This window comes from Manis pentadactyla, chromosome 3 (assembly GCF_030020395.1).
Source record: "Manis pentadactyla isolate mManPen7 chromosome 3, mManPen7.hap1, whole genome shotgun sequence".
In the NCBI taxonomy this organism is placed as follows: domain Eukaryota; kingdom Metazoa; phylum Chordata; class Mammalia; order Pholidota; family Manidae; genus Manis; species Manis pentadactyla.
In genome coordinates, this window is record NC_080021.1 from 113285251 (window position 1) to 113305297 (window position 20047).

Consider the following 20047-nt stretch of genomic DNA (forward strand, 5'->3'; position numbering starts at 1 on the left):
CTAAGTGTCCATCAGTAGATGAATGGATAAAGAAGATGTGGTACATATACACAATGGAATATTATTCAGCCATAACAAGAAAACAAATCCTACCTTTTGCAACAACATGGATGGAGGTAGAGGGTATTATGCTCAGTGAAATAAGCCAGGCGGAGAAAGACAAGTACCAGATGATTTCACTCATATGTGGAGTATAAGAACAGAGAAAAAACTGAAGGAGCTAAACAGCAGCGGAAACACAGAACCCAAGAATGGACTAACAGTTACCAAAGGGAAAGGGACTGGGGAGGATGGGTGGAAAGGGAGGGATAAGGGGGGTGGAGAAAGGGGGCATTACGATTAGTATGTATAATGTGGGGGGAGGCACGGGGAGGGCTTGTGCAACACAGAGAAGACAAGTAGTGACTCTTCAGCATCTTACTATGCTGATGGACAGTGACTGTAATGGGGTTTGTCAGCGGGACTTGGTGAAGGGGAGAGTCTAGTAAACATAATGTTCCTCATGTAATTGTAGACTAATGATATCAAAATTAAAAAACTAAAAAAATATATATATATTGGGGAAAAAATCTCAAATGAGGAATATTGTGTATTAGGGAGATTTATTGATGATTTTTAATTGTTTTTATATTGCAAGTTTCTTATTTTTCATTCACATCTCATGATTTAAAGATCGCTCACAAATGTTCTGCATTAAAGTTAATATAAGCGCTATGACAATCATTTTGAACAAAATATAGACATTTCTGAATTTGGTTTCTTTTGTTTCTTTTTTGATTGTGTTAAACAAAGCTCATAACAAAATTTGCCATATTTACCATTGTAGGTATACAGTAAAGTAGTGTTAACTACATTCACATTTCTGTGCAACTGATCTCTACAACTTTCTTGTCTTGTTAAACTAAAGTCTCTACCCCATTTTCCACTGCCCCAGTCCTGGCAACCACAATCTATTTTCTGAATCTGTGAGTTTGATTACCTTATGAAAGTAGAATCATGCAGTACAGATCTTCTTGTGAGTGACTTTGTATTACTTAGCGTCATGTCCTCAAGGTTCATCCATCTTGTGCCATGAGCCAGGATTTCCTTCTTTTTTTAAGGCCAAACATTTTCTGTATCCATTCACTTGTCAGTAGACATGTGGATTGCTTCTACCTCTTGGCTCTTGCATATAGTGCTGCAGTGAACATGAATGTGTAAACGTCTCTCAGAGACCTTGCGTTCATTTCTTTCAGGGATATACCCAGTGTGGAATTGCTGAACTGTATAGTAATTCTATTTTAAAGCTTTTGAAGAACTTCCTTTGTCTTTTTAATGGGGCTGCTCTACTTCACATAACTACCAGCAATGCACAAGTGTCCCAGTTTCTCCAACATTTATATTCTTTTTTGATAATGGCTATTCTAATGGGTGTGAAGTATATTTCACTGAAGTTTTGATTTGAATTATTTTTATTGATCACTAATGTTGAGCATTTTTTCATAAGCATTTTTTCATAAGCATGTTGGACATTTGTATATCTTCTTTGCAGAAATGTCTATCTAAGTCCTTTGTCCACTTTTTAATTAGATTATTAATGTTTTGTTGTTACTGAGTTATACTTCTTTATGTATTCTCTATATTAACCTCTTATCAGATAAGTAACTTGCAAATATTTTCTCACAGTCTAAGTTGTATTTTCATTCTATTGATTCTTTCTTTTGATGTGCAAATGTTTTTAACCTTGATGTCCATTTTTCTATTTTTGCTTTTTGCCTGTATTTTTGGAATCATATCCCATATATCATTGTCATAATACTTTTTAACACTTAATTGAAAAACATTCTTTAAGATGTTTATTGTTACCTGTTCATTATTTCATCAATGTGAGGTAGAAAGGAAATTTGTTAAGTTCAAACTTTCAGTGTACCTTTTAAAGTCTTAGGCCACATACAGAATATTACACTTCTCTTACTTTTGTTGAAATCTAAAGAATATAGTACGATACTATGTGTGAATGTTCAATTACTTTACAGTGTTATGCACTGAAACCTGATGAAAATCTGCATCAATTTTATCTTGACCTACACTTATGTTAGTTAAAATGAGGGGCCCATAATTTATATTAATTCCTTAAATAGATTCTGATGTTCAAATTTAACTTATATTCCTAATATCTTGATTCCTTTCTTAGCTTTTATTTTTACCACCTTCTTTTCTAATATATGATTTACCAGGAATTATTTTGTTTCCAGTTAGATAACACTCTTTAGTAACTAAGTACACGGTAAAAAGCTAACACTTTGGGTCAATACACTGCATTCTCTTCATTCCAGAGCAAGACTGTTCTATCAGAGCAATGAAGTTTTTTAATAGGGAAATGTTTATCTTTAAAAATTTTTTAATTTAAAAGATTGTTTTACTCTTCGATCCCCTTCACCCATTTTTCCCACCACCACCCCATCTGTGGTAACCATCATTTCATTTTCTGTGAGATTGGTTTTGTTTTCTTTTGTTTTTTTAGACTCCTTACATAAGAGAGATAATACAGTATTTAATTTTCTCTGTTCAATTACATATGTTTACTCTATGGCATGGTGGCTTCCCTGGTACATTTATTTTGCACAAGCCAATTCTGTAGATAAGTTAATACTGTAGAAAGAGGAGCAAAGTTCAGAACAGACGATTACTGACTTAAATCAAAATGGCAGTTGACACTTTTGAAGAATTTCATATACTTTGCTTCCCATATATAGATATCAATATAATGGACATCCTTACTACACCATCAATGGCTAAACCTAGACAAGATTATTCAAGAACCCCAGGACAGATACTGTCTCTCATCAGCTCTTTGGGCTTTGTAAGTACTTGATAAGAAAAACCACATAACATGCCCTTTCATGATTACCATTCATAATTAAAAATCCTTTTTCTTTTTTTAAATAACAAGCATGTTAAGTTACTTTAACAGATTACCTACTTATGTGGTGTTTTATAAAGTAGATCTTAGCATTTGTTTTTGTCTTTCTCTTTATAACAGTTCACACCAGCTGCAGGAAAAAATCAAGACTCTGCAAATGCTCTTTCAACTCACAGCTCTGAAACATCACAGCTTTCTCAAGAACTAATTTGTGCTATGTCTGTAGATCCAAAGGACACTACTCCTTATTCTAACAAACTACTAAAATCATGTGAGTATAATGGAGTGTAAAAACGAAGTGTAACAGAAGGAACAAAAAAAGGAATAGACTTATAAACACTGAGAAGGGACTAGTGGTTACTACCAAAGGGGAAAGGTTGGGAAGGGTGGGAGGGGAGGGAGAAGGTAATTAAGGGGCCCTATTATTCACAATCACAACATAGGTAGGTCACTAGGACAGTAGTACAGCATGGGGAAGACAACTAATGACTCTATAACTTCTCTATACTGATAGACAGTGACTACAATGGAGGGCGTGAGGACTTGCTAATATGGGTGAATGTTGAACCGCTGTTTTGTGTGCGTGAAACCATCATAATATTGTATATCAATGATACTTAGGACACTTAGATAGATAGATAGATAGATAGATAGATAGATAGATAGATAGATAGATAGTAGATAGATAGATAGATAGATAGATAGATAGATAGATAGATAGATAGATAGATAGAAAGAAAATGGTAATTCATTCCATTAAGTGTGTCTTTTGAGGAACAAAATGGTTTTGAATTTTTAAATTTCTCATATCAATTGAGTAACATCAAAATGCAAATATTTAACCAGGCTGTGGCATTCTATATTTCGTCATGTAAGTGCCATTTCTGACAGGGACCGTTGCAGATTTTTGTGTCAACAGAATAAAATGTCTAGTTAATGAGATATTCTTCAATTTGCTATAATATTGGAATGACCACTGGGTAAATTTTACCATACTGGGTTAATGGAAAGTTTACAAAAGAGGATGTAGAACTAACACTGTGTCATTATTAAAATTATTTCCAAAACATTTTGAAATAGTTGAAGTAAAGATATAATTTTTTAAATCAGCACACAATAAAAGTCAAAAGTCAAATAGTAGAGGAGGATATTGGGGCATTTTGCATAGCACTTATCTTCACCCTTTATAACTTAACAACAGGGGACATTTTAATTCTCTGCACTCATGTTCTTCATCTTGGGGATATGAATAATGATGCTCTGAAGAGTAATTAGTCTTAAAATCTGTACATATCTAAGATATATATTATATAGTATTGTCTCCTCTTACAAGTGAGAAGCTAATATTTGAAAATATTTAGTTACATGCTAGTAAGTGGGTAAGACAAGTCCTGATTGCAAATACAATTTTCCATCTACTGACCCTTTCCTCCAAACTCAGTCAATCTTGTTTCTTCTGTGAAAATAAAAATGGCTGAAAACAATATGTATCTTTGATGCACAGAAAACTGCTAAAATATAAAACATGGAGATGTTATTTAAGCCTTATTCTTAAGGAGAAGGAATTGTATCTTCCTTAGTTATTTTTAAATCTAGTCAGAGCAGGAAGGTGTGAAGAATTATGCTGCCCCCTTGAGTGGCTATGAAGGTGAATGAGAGGTCCTCGCCTCAGAAGAACGTGTAATTTTGTGGTGATTACACGTATAAAGGGACAACAGTCACAGTCTTGTAAAATAAATGCCGCAAGAGGCATACTGTGATACAGCACAGAAAGTAATAAATGCTAACTGGAAAAATCAGGAATGGCTCTAAATTAAGACAGAGCAATAGCCACACTGGACCTAGGAAGAGAAATACAGAGCTTAATAGCTCTAAGCATATTGCAAAAGGGCATTTCAGATAGAGGCATGAGAAAGGCATGGACACATGGAGTTATATTCCATCTTCAGACAACAGAGACTCGATGTGTTATGTGAGAAGTGGTAGCAGGTGCAGTGGAAAAGGGAGCTTAGCGGGTAGCTGGGGAAAGATCAGGTGTTGTCATGGGGAGCATAGAATGTAAGCTGTCGAAAAGGAGAGCCATCAAAATTCCAAAGTAGGGGGATGGTCCAGTCAGACCAGTGATCCCGAAAAAACTTACTAGCAAATGCACAGTATGCACATGGCATTAACTTAGAAACAAGTTCCCGTATTACTGGGAAAAACCACCTGAGCTGTTTTGTTAAATATCAGGGTCAGTGTCCTGTTAGTTTCAGGAATTCCACTGAGAGGATTTATGTGTGAAAAACACAGTTGTTTTAGATGGATTTTGACATTCTTCTTTCAATGTTGAAGTTCCAAGATTTATTAAATTAAAACATTTTTTAAACTTTTTAAATTATATAAATTAAATGATAAATAAGACAGAGAACTTACTTGGGATTAAAATTATGTTCACACTTTGTGGGAAAGAAAAATGATATACATATCTTTTTATGTACGTATGAAATCTTTACATGCACATAGTATGATCTTCAGTGAAAGCATGATTCGTATTATGTCTAATTATAAAGTTCCGGAGCAACGGTTTTTAGCACTGTTATTTCTATGATAAAGTGTCATGTAGATGGCGCTGCCTTCTTGCACTGGCTTGCACTTAGCCAATTACTATTACTTGCTTCTTTACTATTACTTGTTTTAAAATTCCCTTATGAATGTGTGTAATTCACACCTGTAAGCACATAACCCTCACCATTAAAATAAAGCTGTAGTTTTAAATACAAATTGAACTAAGTAAATTTGGTCACATTCCAACCTTGTATCTCAGCTCTATGTAGCATGTCAATAATGCTCCTTTATGCAGAAGTTTTTAAATTTTTTCTTAAGGTATCATTGATATACAGTCTTACGAAAGTTTCACATGAGCAACATTGTGGTTACTACATTCACCCATATTACCAAGTCCCCCCACACCCCATTGCTGTCACTGTCCATCAGCATAGTGAGATGCTATAGAGTCACTACTTGTCTTCTCTGTGCTGTACTGCCTTCCCCGTGACCCCCCTACATTATGTGTGCTAATCATAATACCCCTTAATCCCCTTCTCCCTCTCTCCCCCCACCCCTTTCCCTTTGGTGATCGCTAGTCCCTTCTTGGGGTCTGTGAGTCGGCTGCTGTTTTGTTCCTTCAGTTTTCCTTTGTTCCTCACAAATGAGTGAGATGATTTCCTTTATCAAGAAGTTTTAAGTCGGATAATGAATATTTAAAATGGATTTCCTCCTAATTATTAATTTGTTCCCTTGTCCTGATTTCTACTTTATGAATATGGAGAGTTCTTTTTTTTGTAACATTAGGACACAACTTATATGCCCAAAACACCTAAAGCCATCCTTGTGGGTTGGATAATGTTCACATAGAAATAGTTCTGATATGCATACTTAATACTTTCCTAGTTATCTGTAGACTCAGGTTCAGTGAAGAATTAAGAAGCTTAATTATGAAGAATTAACATAAGCTTCAGTATTTTCTCTTCCCTACAGGTCTTGAAGCAGTTGCGTGCAACCCCAGGATGCCTGTGAAGTGTCTAACTTCGAATCTCCTCCAGTCTAGGAAAAGGCTGGCCACATCAAGTGCCAGTAGTCAGTCCCACACCTTCGCATCCAGTGTGGAATCTGAATGCCACAGCAGTCCCAGATGGGAAAAGGACCACCAGGTTAGAGTGAGGTGTATCACCCCAAAACCAGTTATGCATGTCAAAGGAATGATAGAAACACTTCATATGTTTTTGTATAAATTCTGTAAGGAAATGTAAGTGTTACATAATGGCAGTCAAGGTAATCTTCATTTTCCTGTATATTCTGTCAAATTCTTTCAAAATATTTCTCATTGGGATATGAAATTATTCTTGTGTGATATATAATGAGATCCAAATTTTTTAATTTTTGCAGTAAATCAATAGCAATGTTTGGCTTCTAGGCATCTAGATAGATATCTTTTTAATTCCCTACCATGACACAGACATTAGCTTATGAGCTTTTTTTTAACCTGTATCTTATTTCAGAACTTATACTTGCTCCTACACTGTTTTCCACCAGTTTCTCATTTAATGGAATGGTAACTCTCCTGGGTCAGAAATAACTTGTAGACCACAGATGTAATGTAGGTGTGTCTTTAAAAGTATCTGTCCTAAGGAGATTGCTTGCTGAACGGATTTACTTCATTTTACTTCATTTATAGACTCTGTTTTTTACTTTTTTACGCTATTAAGGTTAATAAATACTAAAGCTGAGAGGAACTACAATTTAAAATTTTTATAGATTCCTTCATAGAATCCTGGTAATGTTAGACTACAATAATGGTAACACAAAGAATAAACATTCCCTTTGATCAAGTCATTTGTGTTCTATTTTCTCCTTATTCTTAATAATATGAGTTTATTCATTATTGTTGGGTATTTGAATTTTAGGAGAAGGTCAAATTATTTTTTATTTAAGTCAGGGTTTCTTGGTCTTTTTTCTTTCTCTCCTTAAAGACTGGTCTGTAGGTAAGATATGTCACAGGATAAACCAACCAGATTTCCATTCCTACTACTATTATTTCACTTCTTCTCTATTCAAGGAAGCATATTGTATAATATTTCAAACTATCCACAGCTTCACCTTCTTCCTCCCACCTCTGAACCTGAGGAAAGCAGTGATTGGATTATAGTACTGCTTTCAGTTCAGTGAGTTGTAATTCAGGAATTTTCATTTGCTTCATGACTAAGTACTCATTATTATTATTACTAAGTCAGTAAAGTGTAATTTTCACATACCAAAAATAGGGACTATTAGAGTTTACTGAAGACGCTCTAATTGAGTAATCTTGTAAAAATCCTCATGACCATGCACCAGTTTGCAATATTAGGTACAAAACTCTGGTCACACAAGCCCCTGCAGATGTTTGGAATTCAAGTTTTTTAGGAAAAGTATTTTCTTATCAGTGCATCATCAATTCATCTTATTGACCATGGATTTTAACTCCTGGTTTGTTTTTCTTTTGGGTTTTTTTTTTTTTTTTTGGTTCTTCATTTTAAATTACCATTTGTTTAGCTTCATCCCATCAGCTTGGTTTTTCTTATACTTGTAAGAAGTGATGCGTTTACATTAAAATATTTTTGGTCTATAATTTTCCATTAACTATATTTTAAGCCCGGTGCATTTTGCATTTCAGAATAATCATCCATACCTGCCTTGCAGAGCAGATACATACATAATACTGCCTTATCCCCAATTTTGCTTGAATATGTTGCCTGTTATTTTGGTCTATTTAAATGACATGTAATACACTATGAAGTATATATTATAAAAGTTGATTTGAATTTTAAACCAGTGTTTCACTCAAAATAATGTACATAAACGTACACTAGTTTGTATTGCTTTTTAATTCTGTTACCGTTGTTTTGTTCCACTGAAAAGTAGGTATGAGTTGCATAATATTTTATGAAGTCATTTATCCCACCTAAGTCAACAGAGGTTTTAAAGGTTAAGGAATCTCAACTTTAGGGTGACATAGGTGAAGGGGATAGAGAGGCACAAAACCTCAATCATAATATAAATTATTCACGGGAATGAAAATACAGCATATATATCTTTCTGTTGACAGACAGTAACTATACTAGCTGGGGTGAGCATTTTTCTTTTTAAATAATGTAGATAACTGTCAAGTCACTATGCTGTATACTTGAAACCAATAGACTGTTGTTTATCAACTACACTTCAATTTTTTAAAAAGGCAAAAAACAAAAAGAATCTCAGCTTCACATAACTAAAAAGTTTTTTCTCACCTTAGGAAAGTGACAATACACTGGGCTCCACAATGTTGAGCTGGAATACAACTGAAAAGCCTTCATGTCCACATTCTACAAATGCCACCCAGAGCCAAAGTTTCAACAGGAAGGATCTTGGGTTAGGGCTTTCTGCCATCCACAACAGCAGCGCTGTTCCCTCCTCTGGGAGCGCTTTTGTGAACTTGGCCAAAAAATGCTTCTCTGGGGAGGTTTCTTGGGAAGCAAGAGAACTGCATCTAAATATTAAGATGGACGCTGACACAAGGCAGTCTGGTTTGCACCAGTCACATCAGTGGGCTGTGGATTCTGGTGACGTGACTGAGGAACACCTTGTGAAAAGAAGCTTGAAAAGAAATTTTGAGTTAGTTGACTCCAGTCCTTGTCAGGAAATTATACAGAATAAAAAAAATTGTACAGAGCATAAGCATAGTAATGAAATGAGAGGTTGTTGTGCAAATCAAAGTACAGGCTTAACAACTGACGTCCAGGACCTTAAGCTATCGGTATATACAGGTCAGCGAAACGATGGTGTTAATAAGAAAATGGTTCATTCTTTTACTGATAAACAACAGACACCAGAAAAATCACCTATCCCAATGATAGCCAAAAACCTCATGTGTGAGCTGGATGAAGACTGCAACGAGCATAAGAAGAAGGACTACTCAAATTCTAGTTTTCTATGTTCTGATGATGATAGAGCTCCTAAAAATATTTCTATGGACTCGGATTCATCTTTTCCTGGAATTTCTATAATGGGAATTCCATTAGAAAGGCAGTCCTTAGATCCAGATAAAAGCATCAAAGAATCCTCATTTAAAGAAGCAAATATTGAAGACCTACTCACCGTATCACCCAGATGCCAGGAAAGTCCCTTGCAAGAAGGTGATGAGAATCCTGCTGCCCAAGACAGTAACCAAAATACGTTAGCTCCTTCTTCGGAGGGGTTGGAAATACGAGCCTTCTCTAAAAGAAATGCTGTAGCTTTCCGAAGTTTTAACAGTCACACTCATGCATCCAGTAACTCAGAACCATCCAAAATGAGTATTTCTTCTTCACAGGCAATGACTCTTTCGTGTGCTTATAGTGGCTCCTATCCCATGGCTGTAAGCCCTATCCAAAAAGGAAGATCCTATATGCCACATCAGGTATGTTACCACTTTCTAACACTCTGTGTTTTAGGGTTCAGAAAAATAAACTGTTAAGGCCAGGCACTTGCCTCTCAGCTAGATTATATGATATTAATCGTGTATTTCTGCTTGCTGGGCATTTATGGATAGTTGGAAATCTTAATGCAGGAAAGCAAAGCTGGCAGTAATGTTTATTCCTAACCACAATGCTTCCTTCATTTGTGTTGCTCTGTATACTTTGACATATTTTCAGTCACATGTTTTCATAATTACAGTTGTATATTTTCACTTGATCCCAGTGACTGTGAGATACAAAGTTAAAGTCCACTCCACTTCACTGCCCTCTAAGGACATACTTAAATTGTCTCTTGTCTTTGTAGAAAAGAGTTGAAGTAGGTGTATTTCAAATCTTATTTTGTTTTTATTTTCTAAGCCTTTGTTTTAATAAATCCAAAGTTTCCTTTTTTTCTTCCTTTGGAGAGACATTATAATATAGAAAGTATAATAAATAGGGTTACAAGACTTGGGTTTTCTATGCAGAGCCTCATGAGCGACTTAGAAACCCCTCTCCTTCATAGCCAGTTTCCCATCTGTCTGTAGAGAGAACGGTGTCGGCCCTACTGGTCTTGCAGAGCCCTGTGAGGCAAAATATGTTTAAACTTTAAATGCCGGTTAGCATAAGAAGTTATTTATGTGTAGTTCTGTTTTATGTGTTGTAATAAGAATGTAATTATTTGTCATCCACAGCCTCCCTTGGTGACTGCCCTTAAGCTTGTATTAATCCATGCTATCAAGAAATTTTTCTTGTGGGTTTTTTTCATTGTTTCTTGCATATCCAGATCTTACTGAAATAATTGGTATTATATAAGCTATTGATTTCATTAGATATCAGGACTTTCCTTCATTATAATTAGTTATGAGTCTATTTTCAAAACTGATCATGGATTTGAGTATATCTTTAAGGCCCAGGAACCTAGCTTTTCTTTGGTTTTATCATTTCTGTTCACTATAAAAGGCCTTAAGATGTTTATTTCCTCTTAAACTCCTTTTAAATTAGAAGACCCCAAATCAAATCAAGTTAGGAACTCCATTCCGAACCCCGAAGAGCGTGAGAAGAGGGGCAGCCCCAGTAGAGGATGGGCGAATCCTAGGGACCCCAGACTACCTGGCACCTGAGCTGTTACTCGGCAGGGCCCACGGTAAGGCATGTGTGTCCTGAGTTTTTAAGTATTTGCTATCACTATACTTGCTTTTTTTTGAGGTAAAGTTGTTTTATATTTCTTTGGTACTCAGACTACCTAAAGTAAAAGAAAATGAACTTGTGGACTACTGTTCTCTCACATATATGGCAGTTATTATGGGAAAAGAAAACAGGCAGCCATTTGTTTTTTCCCTTCTGGTTCAGCCTCAGTGATGCAGAGAGGCCCCACCTTCTACCTGCTCTGTTATCTTTGTCCTAAATGTGTTCTCAGGTCTGCTCTACTTTGGGCTCCTGCAGACAAAGTTGGACCAAATTGGGGTTTGGTCCCCAGAACCTCTTCCTGTTTAGAGCTTACCGTCACTTTCACCCTCACCAGCAGGGCTGAGCCCGAAATGAGCCATCATTCCAAATGCAGTATAGGAATAAAAGGATGGCCTTTTCACCTGCCTTCTTTTCCCCCTCACTCTGAAGAATTGTCCCTGCCCACATTCTGAGCCGAGCTGTATTGGTTTCCTAGGGCCTACTGTAACAAACTAGGACACGCTGGGTGGGTCAGCACAACAGAAATGTATTGCCTGACCATCCTGGAACCTGAAGGTCTGAAGTCAAGGTGCCCACAGGACCGTGCTCCCTTTGAAGGCTGCAGGGGAATCCTTCCTTGCCTCTCCCTGGCTTCCGGTGGTTTGCCAGCCATCTCTGCATCCTTGGCTAGCAGACGCACCGCCCAGTGCCCCTCTGCACACAGCGCTCCCTGTGTGTCTCTCTGATTGCATGGCTGTGTTCTTACCCGGCCACCAGGCGTATTGGCCCAGGGCCCCGGCCCCCCTCCAATAGGACCTCATCCTAACCTAATGAGGTACATCTGCAATGCTCCTGTTTCCAACTGCCACGTTCGGTTAGAATCCACCTGCTTTTTTCAGGAGGACATAATTCACCCCATCAGGAACTCTTCTTCCCCGCCTTGATGTCCATTATTCCCCTTGTCTTTGGGCTCCTTTGGTGGCCATCTCTCTCATCTTTCCCTCCCCATTCGCCACACGTTCTGTTTTCCTTTGCTGCCTCTCCTCTTAAGCCGAAAATAAGTTTCTACTTGTCGTCCCTTCACCACCTAACCTCTCCAAGGTTGCCTGTTCTCTTTGCCTGATGATTTTGGCTCTGGCAGTCCTGTTGTTGCCATTTCGTGAAAACGTTTTTATCAGTAACAGTCACCATTGGTGTCCTTAGGGTCATGTCAGGCAACTGCTTCCCAGCCTCATTCCTCTTAGCCCTGCAGCTCTCCTCAGCTCCTCCCTGCTCTCTGCGAAACATCCACATTCAAGATCCTGCCTTCTGCCTTTTTTCCCTACACGTGCTCCCTGTTAATCTCATCACTCCCATGGTGCCACTTGTCACATCTCTGGATGGTGCCCAGATATCTACCTCTAATGCTGACTTGCTGACTTCCTCCAGGCAGCAGTGTTCTGGGCACTGGGATGCTGAGCCTCGGGACTGCGCTGGTTTTGTCTAGTTTGCGCCTCTCACAATTTCACCATCTTTGTAGTGACACAGTCATTGTCCCTTCATTTGGGCATTTAAGTCACGTCAGTTACAGCTCTGAAGTGTCTGTCCTCACCGTGTTACCTCTGCCACATGCTCCATAGGAACCTCGCCTTTCCTTTTCATTAATGTAACAGCTTGCTTTCTGGCCCCTCAATGTCATTTTACTGTCTGTAAGCACTGCCACCAATTTGTCCTCTTAATATGTAACACGGTTCATGCTGCTTCCCTCCTTGAAACACCGCGGAGGCTCCTTCCTACCTGCGAAATGAAGTCCAGATTACTGGCCTTGGCGTCTGAGGCTTAGCTCTTACACCAGCCTCGTCTCTCAAAGAAGCTCTTTACAGGCTTCCCATTCCACTTTTTAGACACATCTAGTTTCAGATTTTCCTTACTGTGCACACATGTACTTTGTTTAGAAAAGCCAGTCCCCAGTCGTCTTCCTGTCAGATTTCTCCTCATCTCATCATCAGTTCAAATGCCACCTGTTCCATAAAGCATGCCTTGATCAATTATGGAGAATTAGTTATTCACTTCCATACTTTATTAAAACTCAAATAATTTACATCATTCTACCTATAATTAGTTGTTATATTTGTTCCCTCTACAAAAGCTTAAGAAAATTTCTTAAGACTATAGTGAGTTTTCCTTCTGCTTAGCACGCAGGAGAATTCCTTGGCAGCACTCACTAAGCCTTGGGAATAATCTGCACAGTGTTGAAAGTTGACACCTTTAGTACAAGTAGGGTCCTCTGGGCACGTGAGTGGTTTTTGTGCAGTGTCCCTTTTGCCAAGTCCCAGACTTGCCAACTCATTTCCTTTGTATTATAATTTCCATTTCTCTTAACATAGATACAGTGTGAAAGTAAGATTCAAATTTAAAGATTTACTTTACAGCACCTTGATACTGTTCTAGGGGGACATCTAGTTACCTCAGCTGTCCAGTGGTGTATTTTTAAATTTTTATTTTCTATAAAAGTAATTTGATACATAGCTTCTAAAACAAAAAGAATGCAAAGAAACTTAGAGGAACAATTTAGAAAGCAAAAACAAAAACAGTTCCCTCCTTGCTACATCTTACCCCAAACGCCAGGCCCCAGGGGCAGTCTCTTCAGCTCTTCTCTTTCTTCAGTTGACCTACTTGTAAAGATCGTGCCGAGACTTCTGATGCCTTTGCTGGTGCTCTGCCTCAGCCGAGCGGACTGAGGAACTCTGGCCTGAGTTTCCCATAGCTTCTTGTGTATGTACATGTCTGTTTCGTCTCTCTTAACTCTGTATTGAAGTTATCTGTATTGTCTCAGAGTAGGCCGTTTGCTCCTTGGGGAAAGCTCTTTGTGTCCTCATCTTTGTAATCCCTTACATCTGGCATAACACCTAGTGTCCAGTTCAATGGGTGGTGTGACAATGAACTCATCATGTTAGTGCAGTGTACCTAACTGCTGTTTTCTTCAATGCAGGATTTCTGGCTTCTGGTGAGTGAGCATCTCCCTAAAGTAATATTGCAAAGCACATTAAACTGAGCAAAGTGTAACCAGATCACATTGCATAAAAAGCTTTTTCCCTTTCAACTCACTCATGAAATACAAAAATGAGTATCTTATGTCTTCTGAGCAGAAAGACATCCAGAGAAGTTGTTCTTCTCCATGAAAACAAAAACAGGCAATGTAGCAATTCTTTATAGCATTTAAAGGTAGCAGAGAATGAAGATACAGCAATTTTTATTGCAGCCTAGGAAATAGGCTTGATAAAAATGTTAAAATCAGCAGCTACAAAAGGGCTTGATATTTCCAAACCATTTTGTTCCATTATTATTAGAAAATAGAGGTAAAACAGTATCAATATACAAATTACAGAAGTGGGTTTTGAACTAGAAAACCAGTAGTATAAGACAAGTTTGTTCTATTTCTCTGGCTAATGATATTTATTTGTTATGATTTACCACAGTATGTGATCTTATTAGACTTCGACTCAAGTGTATGTGTGTGTGTGACGGATCCTTGGAGAAATCATGTATGTTATTGACATACATATACTTTGGCTGAGCTTGGAAAAGGGTCCTAATTTCTAACATAAGTAAAATAAATAAAAATGTTTTTGTCCTGATTTCTTCCTACTTTTTTGTTATGCGGTTATATTATCTAATCCAGTGGGATAACTCCTTTCTCAGTGCTGCTTTAAAGGACTACTAACTGAAGTGGTTCATATGTTCTTATACTGATTACTCTAGTAATAGAAGCCTATAGACTATTTGCATCTTGTGTTTCTTAGGGAGGATGGGAAAAGGCACTCTAAATGCATGCAATTCTTTTTCCTAATGGCAGATTTCACAATGCAGATTCCACACTTTAAAACTACCTATTTTAAAAATGGAATGGTGGCAGCTGGTTAACCACAGTCGTGAATTTTGTGAAACTGATTTTAAAGACTAATTTTCAGGAAATTGTAGTACTAGACTGGAATTCCTATTCTAATTTATATTGAAGATAATCATTTTTAGACTGAAATTAACCTTTGCTTAGGAAACACTTCACTCATAGAACTAAATGAAAGCATAAACCAGATTATAAGGTCATATTTAAAAATAGTTGTTTAAACATCTTTGTATATAAAGGATACTTCCGATAAAGATTTTATTTAGAAATCAGTTTTACTATTAAGACCTATCTCCTAGTTACCTCCTCAAACCATAGTTTAAGTGAATATGTTTTGTTAAATGAAGTTGTCCATATTCTTAAAAGGAGCAAAGCTACACTAAAACAGTGTAAGGCTTTCCCTAAGTTACCACGTATCCTCGAATTCGGATAGATGTTCCTACCTCATCTCATACCTTTGTGAACAAGCAGTGTACAGAATCATCTAAACATTACTGTTTCCTGACTTGAAATTGAGAAGTACTGTATTTTAGAGAAGAGTCTGTAGATTAAGTACATTCCTTGATTATGTTTTAGGATTTAGAATAAGTAAGCATAATATCACAGGTTATTATAATAAGTGACAAAAGATAGCTTTAACTTTTCTTTAACCAGCTGTGTAAATGCTGAACGTGTTGGAAAACAGAGAAGGGAAGTAATTGCCACATTACTTAAAGGAAGGGCATTTGGCTTTTTGAACGTTATGAAGCTAGAAGAAGGTCTGAGGAAACGAATGCCTTGATCAAACGTTTGTAGAAAATGCTTGCAAGCTCAGCTACTTCTTCCTCTTAAATTCCAGGTCCTGCAGTGGACTGGTGGGCACTTGGAGTTTGCTTGTTTGAGTTTCTAACAGGAATTCCCCCTTTCAATGATGAAACACCACAACAAGTGTTCCAGAATATTCTGAAAAGAGGTGATTCCTTTTCTGTTAAGATAGGTTCTTTTACCTCTGTGTATTATTGTCCTGAACACTGGTTAACAAGCTTATTTGTATTTGTAGATATCCCTTGGCCTGCAGGTGAAGAAAAGTTATCTGAAAATGCTCAGAGTGCAGTAGAAATACTTTTAACCATTGATGATACAATGAGAGCTGGAATGAAAGGTAATGTTTTGTGTTGAAATGAACCCTTTATTTACCCTTGATTTGTTTCAAGGGGTGAATATTAATAATGGTATCACGTACTAGTACAGTACTGCAGATGGCTCACTGCCTTTGGCTAAAAAATTTTTCAGTTTATTTTTGCCCTCTAGGTATACACTGATATACTTGCCCTTATTCTGCATTAAAATGGGATTTACTGCAGTCAGGTTGTGATATTCACTCATTGAATTTTATTAATCTCAAGCAGGGACCTGAAACAATCTTGTCAGTGTCTTAGGTTTTTCAAAGCCAGATAAAATTAACCATTGACAAATACAGCAGATGTTTTTATCACAACTCTTTTTTCTAATTTCTTACTGCTTCATTTCTGATGCCATTATTGGTTGACACATACATCAAGTGCCAGGTTGCCTCAAATAAGACAAATTTGGTACATTGTGACCCATTCAATGATTTTTTCCAATGCAGGGGGTACATAAAACTCCAGTTTTGCAACGAGTGAATCTCATTAGCAGCTACCTTAAAATCCTTTTTCTAACAAGGCATATAGAGAGAGAGAGACAAATAAGCATTATGTCGTAAATATATTCCACATGAAGTAGAAATGATTTTGTACATACAGAAAAATGAGCTTTCGCTATGTGTCACTTGCATCAGCTTCAAGGTGTTCCCTCTAGTAAGATCCAGTTTAGTGATTTACTTAACAGATCCCACAGAATGACTGCTAGGTGTCAGGCAATGTTGCTATGGGCGGTATCCTAGAGATGAGCCGACTCAAACCCCTGTCCTCCTAGAACTGTCTTTCTAGTAGGAAGACTTTAGTAAACAAATACTACCGTGACCTCCTGCCACCTAGTGGTGAGTACTATGAAAAAAGAAACCAGGTCAGAGGATGTGAAGCGGTGGCAGGAGAGTTTTGACAGGGAATGGCCAGGAAGACCTCTGGGCAGAGTAGGATTTGAGAAAACAAGCCTGTGTAAAGTCAGAGTGCAGACTTTTGAAAACTCAGCTCTAAAAATTACATTAGAAGAGTGGTCCTCAAGTGGCGTGGTTTTGCTCCCCAAAGGACAGTTGGCATTGTCTACAGACATTTTTGGTTGTCACAGCTGTTGGTGGTGCCTAGTAGGTAGCGGCCAGGGATTCTGCTCAGCATTCTGCTATGCACAGGACGGGCCCAAAGCAAGCGGTCGTCCAGGCCCAAATGTCCGTTGTGCCCACGCTGAGACTCTGTTGCTTAGAGAATGGCTCTAATGTACTATCGTTTGCTCAAAGTAAGTAGAGACAGAAGAAATGCATTCTTACCAGTGACCTGGGATGTTTGTTTAATGAACAGTTTACAGAGTGAACCAGATGCTAGGGGTATTCTTCAGTTAATAAACAGTTGCTCCAGCAACTATTTAGTTCATCTTAAACTAGAATTAAAATTCCTTTGTGAGTTCAGTTTAAGTAAACGGCTATGATGAGGGTCATAGAACATCACATCACATCGAGATATCACAGTTTTTAGAGTCACTGGTCACTGGTATGAGTAACTCTAAAGTAATCCATGCTCAGTTACTTATTTTGAACAATTAGGAGACAGATTCTCTGGATGTGAATTATTTTTGCTATTTGATCATTTATCACGACCAGTCTTTTAGTTGAGGGAAGAACCAAGTTGTGAACATTGGTTGCCAACCTGTCGCCCCAATACATAATTCTTCCCTGCCTGTGTAGTCTTCTCTCAATATGATCTGTAAATTTGATTGTGTGTTTTGTGAGGTTTTTTTTTCGAACAAATTAATGCTTTAATCGTCACTTAATATGTTGCCAATGTCTTTATCATTGTCTTGTGAAGTGAAGGGTTGAGGAGAGAAGAGCTTATGTCTAGCAACTAAATATCACATATGATCAAAAGAGTGTATTTTCATTTAGCAGGTGGAAGGAAATAGGAAAGATGCCAGGTACTGAACATGTAGTTAAACAGGTGAGCAGAGGTGAGGTCTTTTAAGTGTAGCCAGACTGCTCAATAGTCAGTGTGTCATAGAACCGCAAGTGCATGAAGCCGCAGAAGCCAGAGACCCAAGAAGAGGCTGTGTCAGAGGAGTCCTCAGTGCACGTGCGGAGCTCACCATGAGGAAGGAGGGAGCAAAGGGAAGGCGGCGGGGTGGGTGGGGGATAGGGGACGAATTTCCTGCTAACGTTCTCTAGGGCAATGGATAGCGCTAAGGATTGCAGAGATGCACACATGCGTCAAGGCCTTGGAATGAGAAATGGGACATTTATCCTGGAAGATCAGTGGTGTGGAGGCTCTATGGGGGAGCAGGAAGTGAGCCAAGCTCTCTTCTACCTCAAGTCAGGGACTGTGTGAGAAAATGGAGGCATTGAGAAAGCTAGGCTTCTGTTAAGGCAGATCGTTCACTCGTTTGACAAATACAGACCAGGCACCTGTCATGTGCCAAGTGATACACAGAATGACTGACAAGTGTGTGTGCTGTTGTGAAATATGTGGTTGAATACAGAGACATTAAATAAATGTCTGTGATGCTGGCGTATTAATAAAGTAGGGTGAGATACGTGAGTTGCTCTCTTCCTAATTCCTGTAGAACGTTAATTACTTAGGTGATATTGTCATAATGTGGTTTTGTTTTGTATTTTTCCAAAGAACTAAAACATCATCCTCTCTTCAGTGACGTAGACTGGGAAAATCTGCAGCATCAAACTATGCCTTTCATACCCCAGCCAGATGATGAAACAGATACATCCTATTTCGAAGCCAGGAATAATGCTCAGCACCTGACCGTATCTGGATTCAGTCTATAACACATACATTTTTCCCTTTAATCTAACCTGTCTTATTGAATAAGCTAGCAAGCTTACATACTCCTTAATACTAGATTGATCAAAGAGAAGATCATTAATTTATCTGGATCACTAAAATTTTAATGTAACAACTTCTACAGAGTTAAAAGGCCATCAAGAATATAACCAGTATGTTATCTTGTTCTCAGAGCTGTATATAGGCTTCCAAAGCTATTTTCTTCTTATTTTGTTACTGCACTTTATGGAAATTAATGTATCAATAAAAGTAAAATGATACCACCTGTTAGAGAAAGCGTGACCTTGAGCTTGATTTTCTTTCACTTCTCTTGATTTCAGTTAACCCTTCAGTTTAGTGTTAAAAGAACAAAATCACATGGTTTTATTTTAATGTAATGTGTACGATAGCCGTGAGGGCAGTTATTGAAGGCTGCAATTGTGATTTCCAGCTCAAAATTGTGACTGGAAAATGGCATCACTTGGAAGTGTAACTCTTTTGGGGAATGAGGATTAAACAGAGGACTAAGGTTTAGGTTCCTTTACTACAAATATAGTTTTGTGGCCTTGACTGCTCTGGTGCTTTCTCTGCAAAACCTGTTTGTTTAACATAGTACAGGGAAGCTTCTGTGTGATTCACTGTAGCAATTTTAACAGCTTGTTCAATTTTAATGAAAAATGTAATAGCTTACATCTTTAAAATAATTCGTCTAGAACATGCAGCATTACTAGAGACAGCCTGATCCTTAGCAAAAAAAATAATTTGCTTAAATGAATAAATTGTACCATATGTCAAGTATGTGGTCTGTCAACATCATTCCTTTATATATACATGGTAAGATTCGGCTCCATGGCTCCCATCTGGAATTCACTGAGGCTTTCAGCATTTTTACCCTCCAAAGGAACAACATTCAAATGTAAATTTCCTGCAAATCTATTAAATACTATTCTCCCTTTGGCAGATTCCTTAATGGGACTGTCCAGGACACTAAACTTATCAGGGACTTGCAACATTACTAAATAATTGGGTGAAACACAGTGAGCGAGCCTATTCCCAGTACAAGAACCTTAAGTGGAAAAGTGAAAAAGTTTGCAGTTAAATAGACCTAGGTCTGCCTCAGTAGTCGCCTGAAATACTGCGTGCTGTAAGGGTGTTTACAGGGAGT

At 37.7% G+C, this 20047-nt stretch overlaps 1 protein-coding gene across 8 annotated transcripts in view; it reads left to right on the forward strand.

Moving 5' to 3' along the window:
• LOC118924087 (serine/threonine-protein kinase greatwall-like) overlaps window positions 1-19677 on the forward strand; it is a 41659-nt gene extending 21982 nt beyond the window's left edge. For 3 of the 8 annotated variants that reach the window (XM_057498294.1, XM_057498290.1, XM_057498295.1), the window contains 8 exons: window positions 2736-2842; window positions 3023-3173; window positions 6422-6594; window positions 8712-9854; window positions 10894-11035; window positions 15783-15896; window positions 15984-16085; window positions 18730-19677. In XM_057498294.1, coding sequence (XP_057354277.1) covers window positions 2736-2842; window positions 3023-3173; window positions 6422-6594; window positions 8712-9854; window positions 10894-11035; window positions 15783-15896; window positions 15984-16085; window positions 18730-18887 — 2090 coding nt within the window. In that variant the 3' untranslated portion in view covers window positions 18888-19677. Of the gene's footprint in view, window positions 1-2735; window positions 2843-3022; window positions 3174-6421; window positions 6595-8711; window positions 9855-10893; window positions 11036-15782; window positions 15897-15983; window positions 16086-18729 lie in introns of those variants that run through there. The other 5 variants (XM_057498291.1, XM_057498292.1, XM_057498293.1 and 2 more) reach the window with 5 other exon arrangements.
• The last annotated feature ends 370 nt before the right edge of the window (window positions 19678-20047 follow it).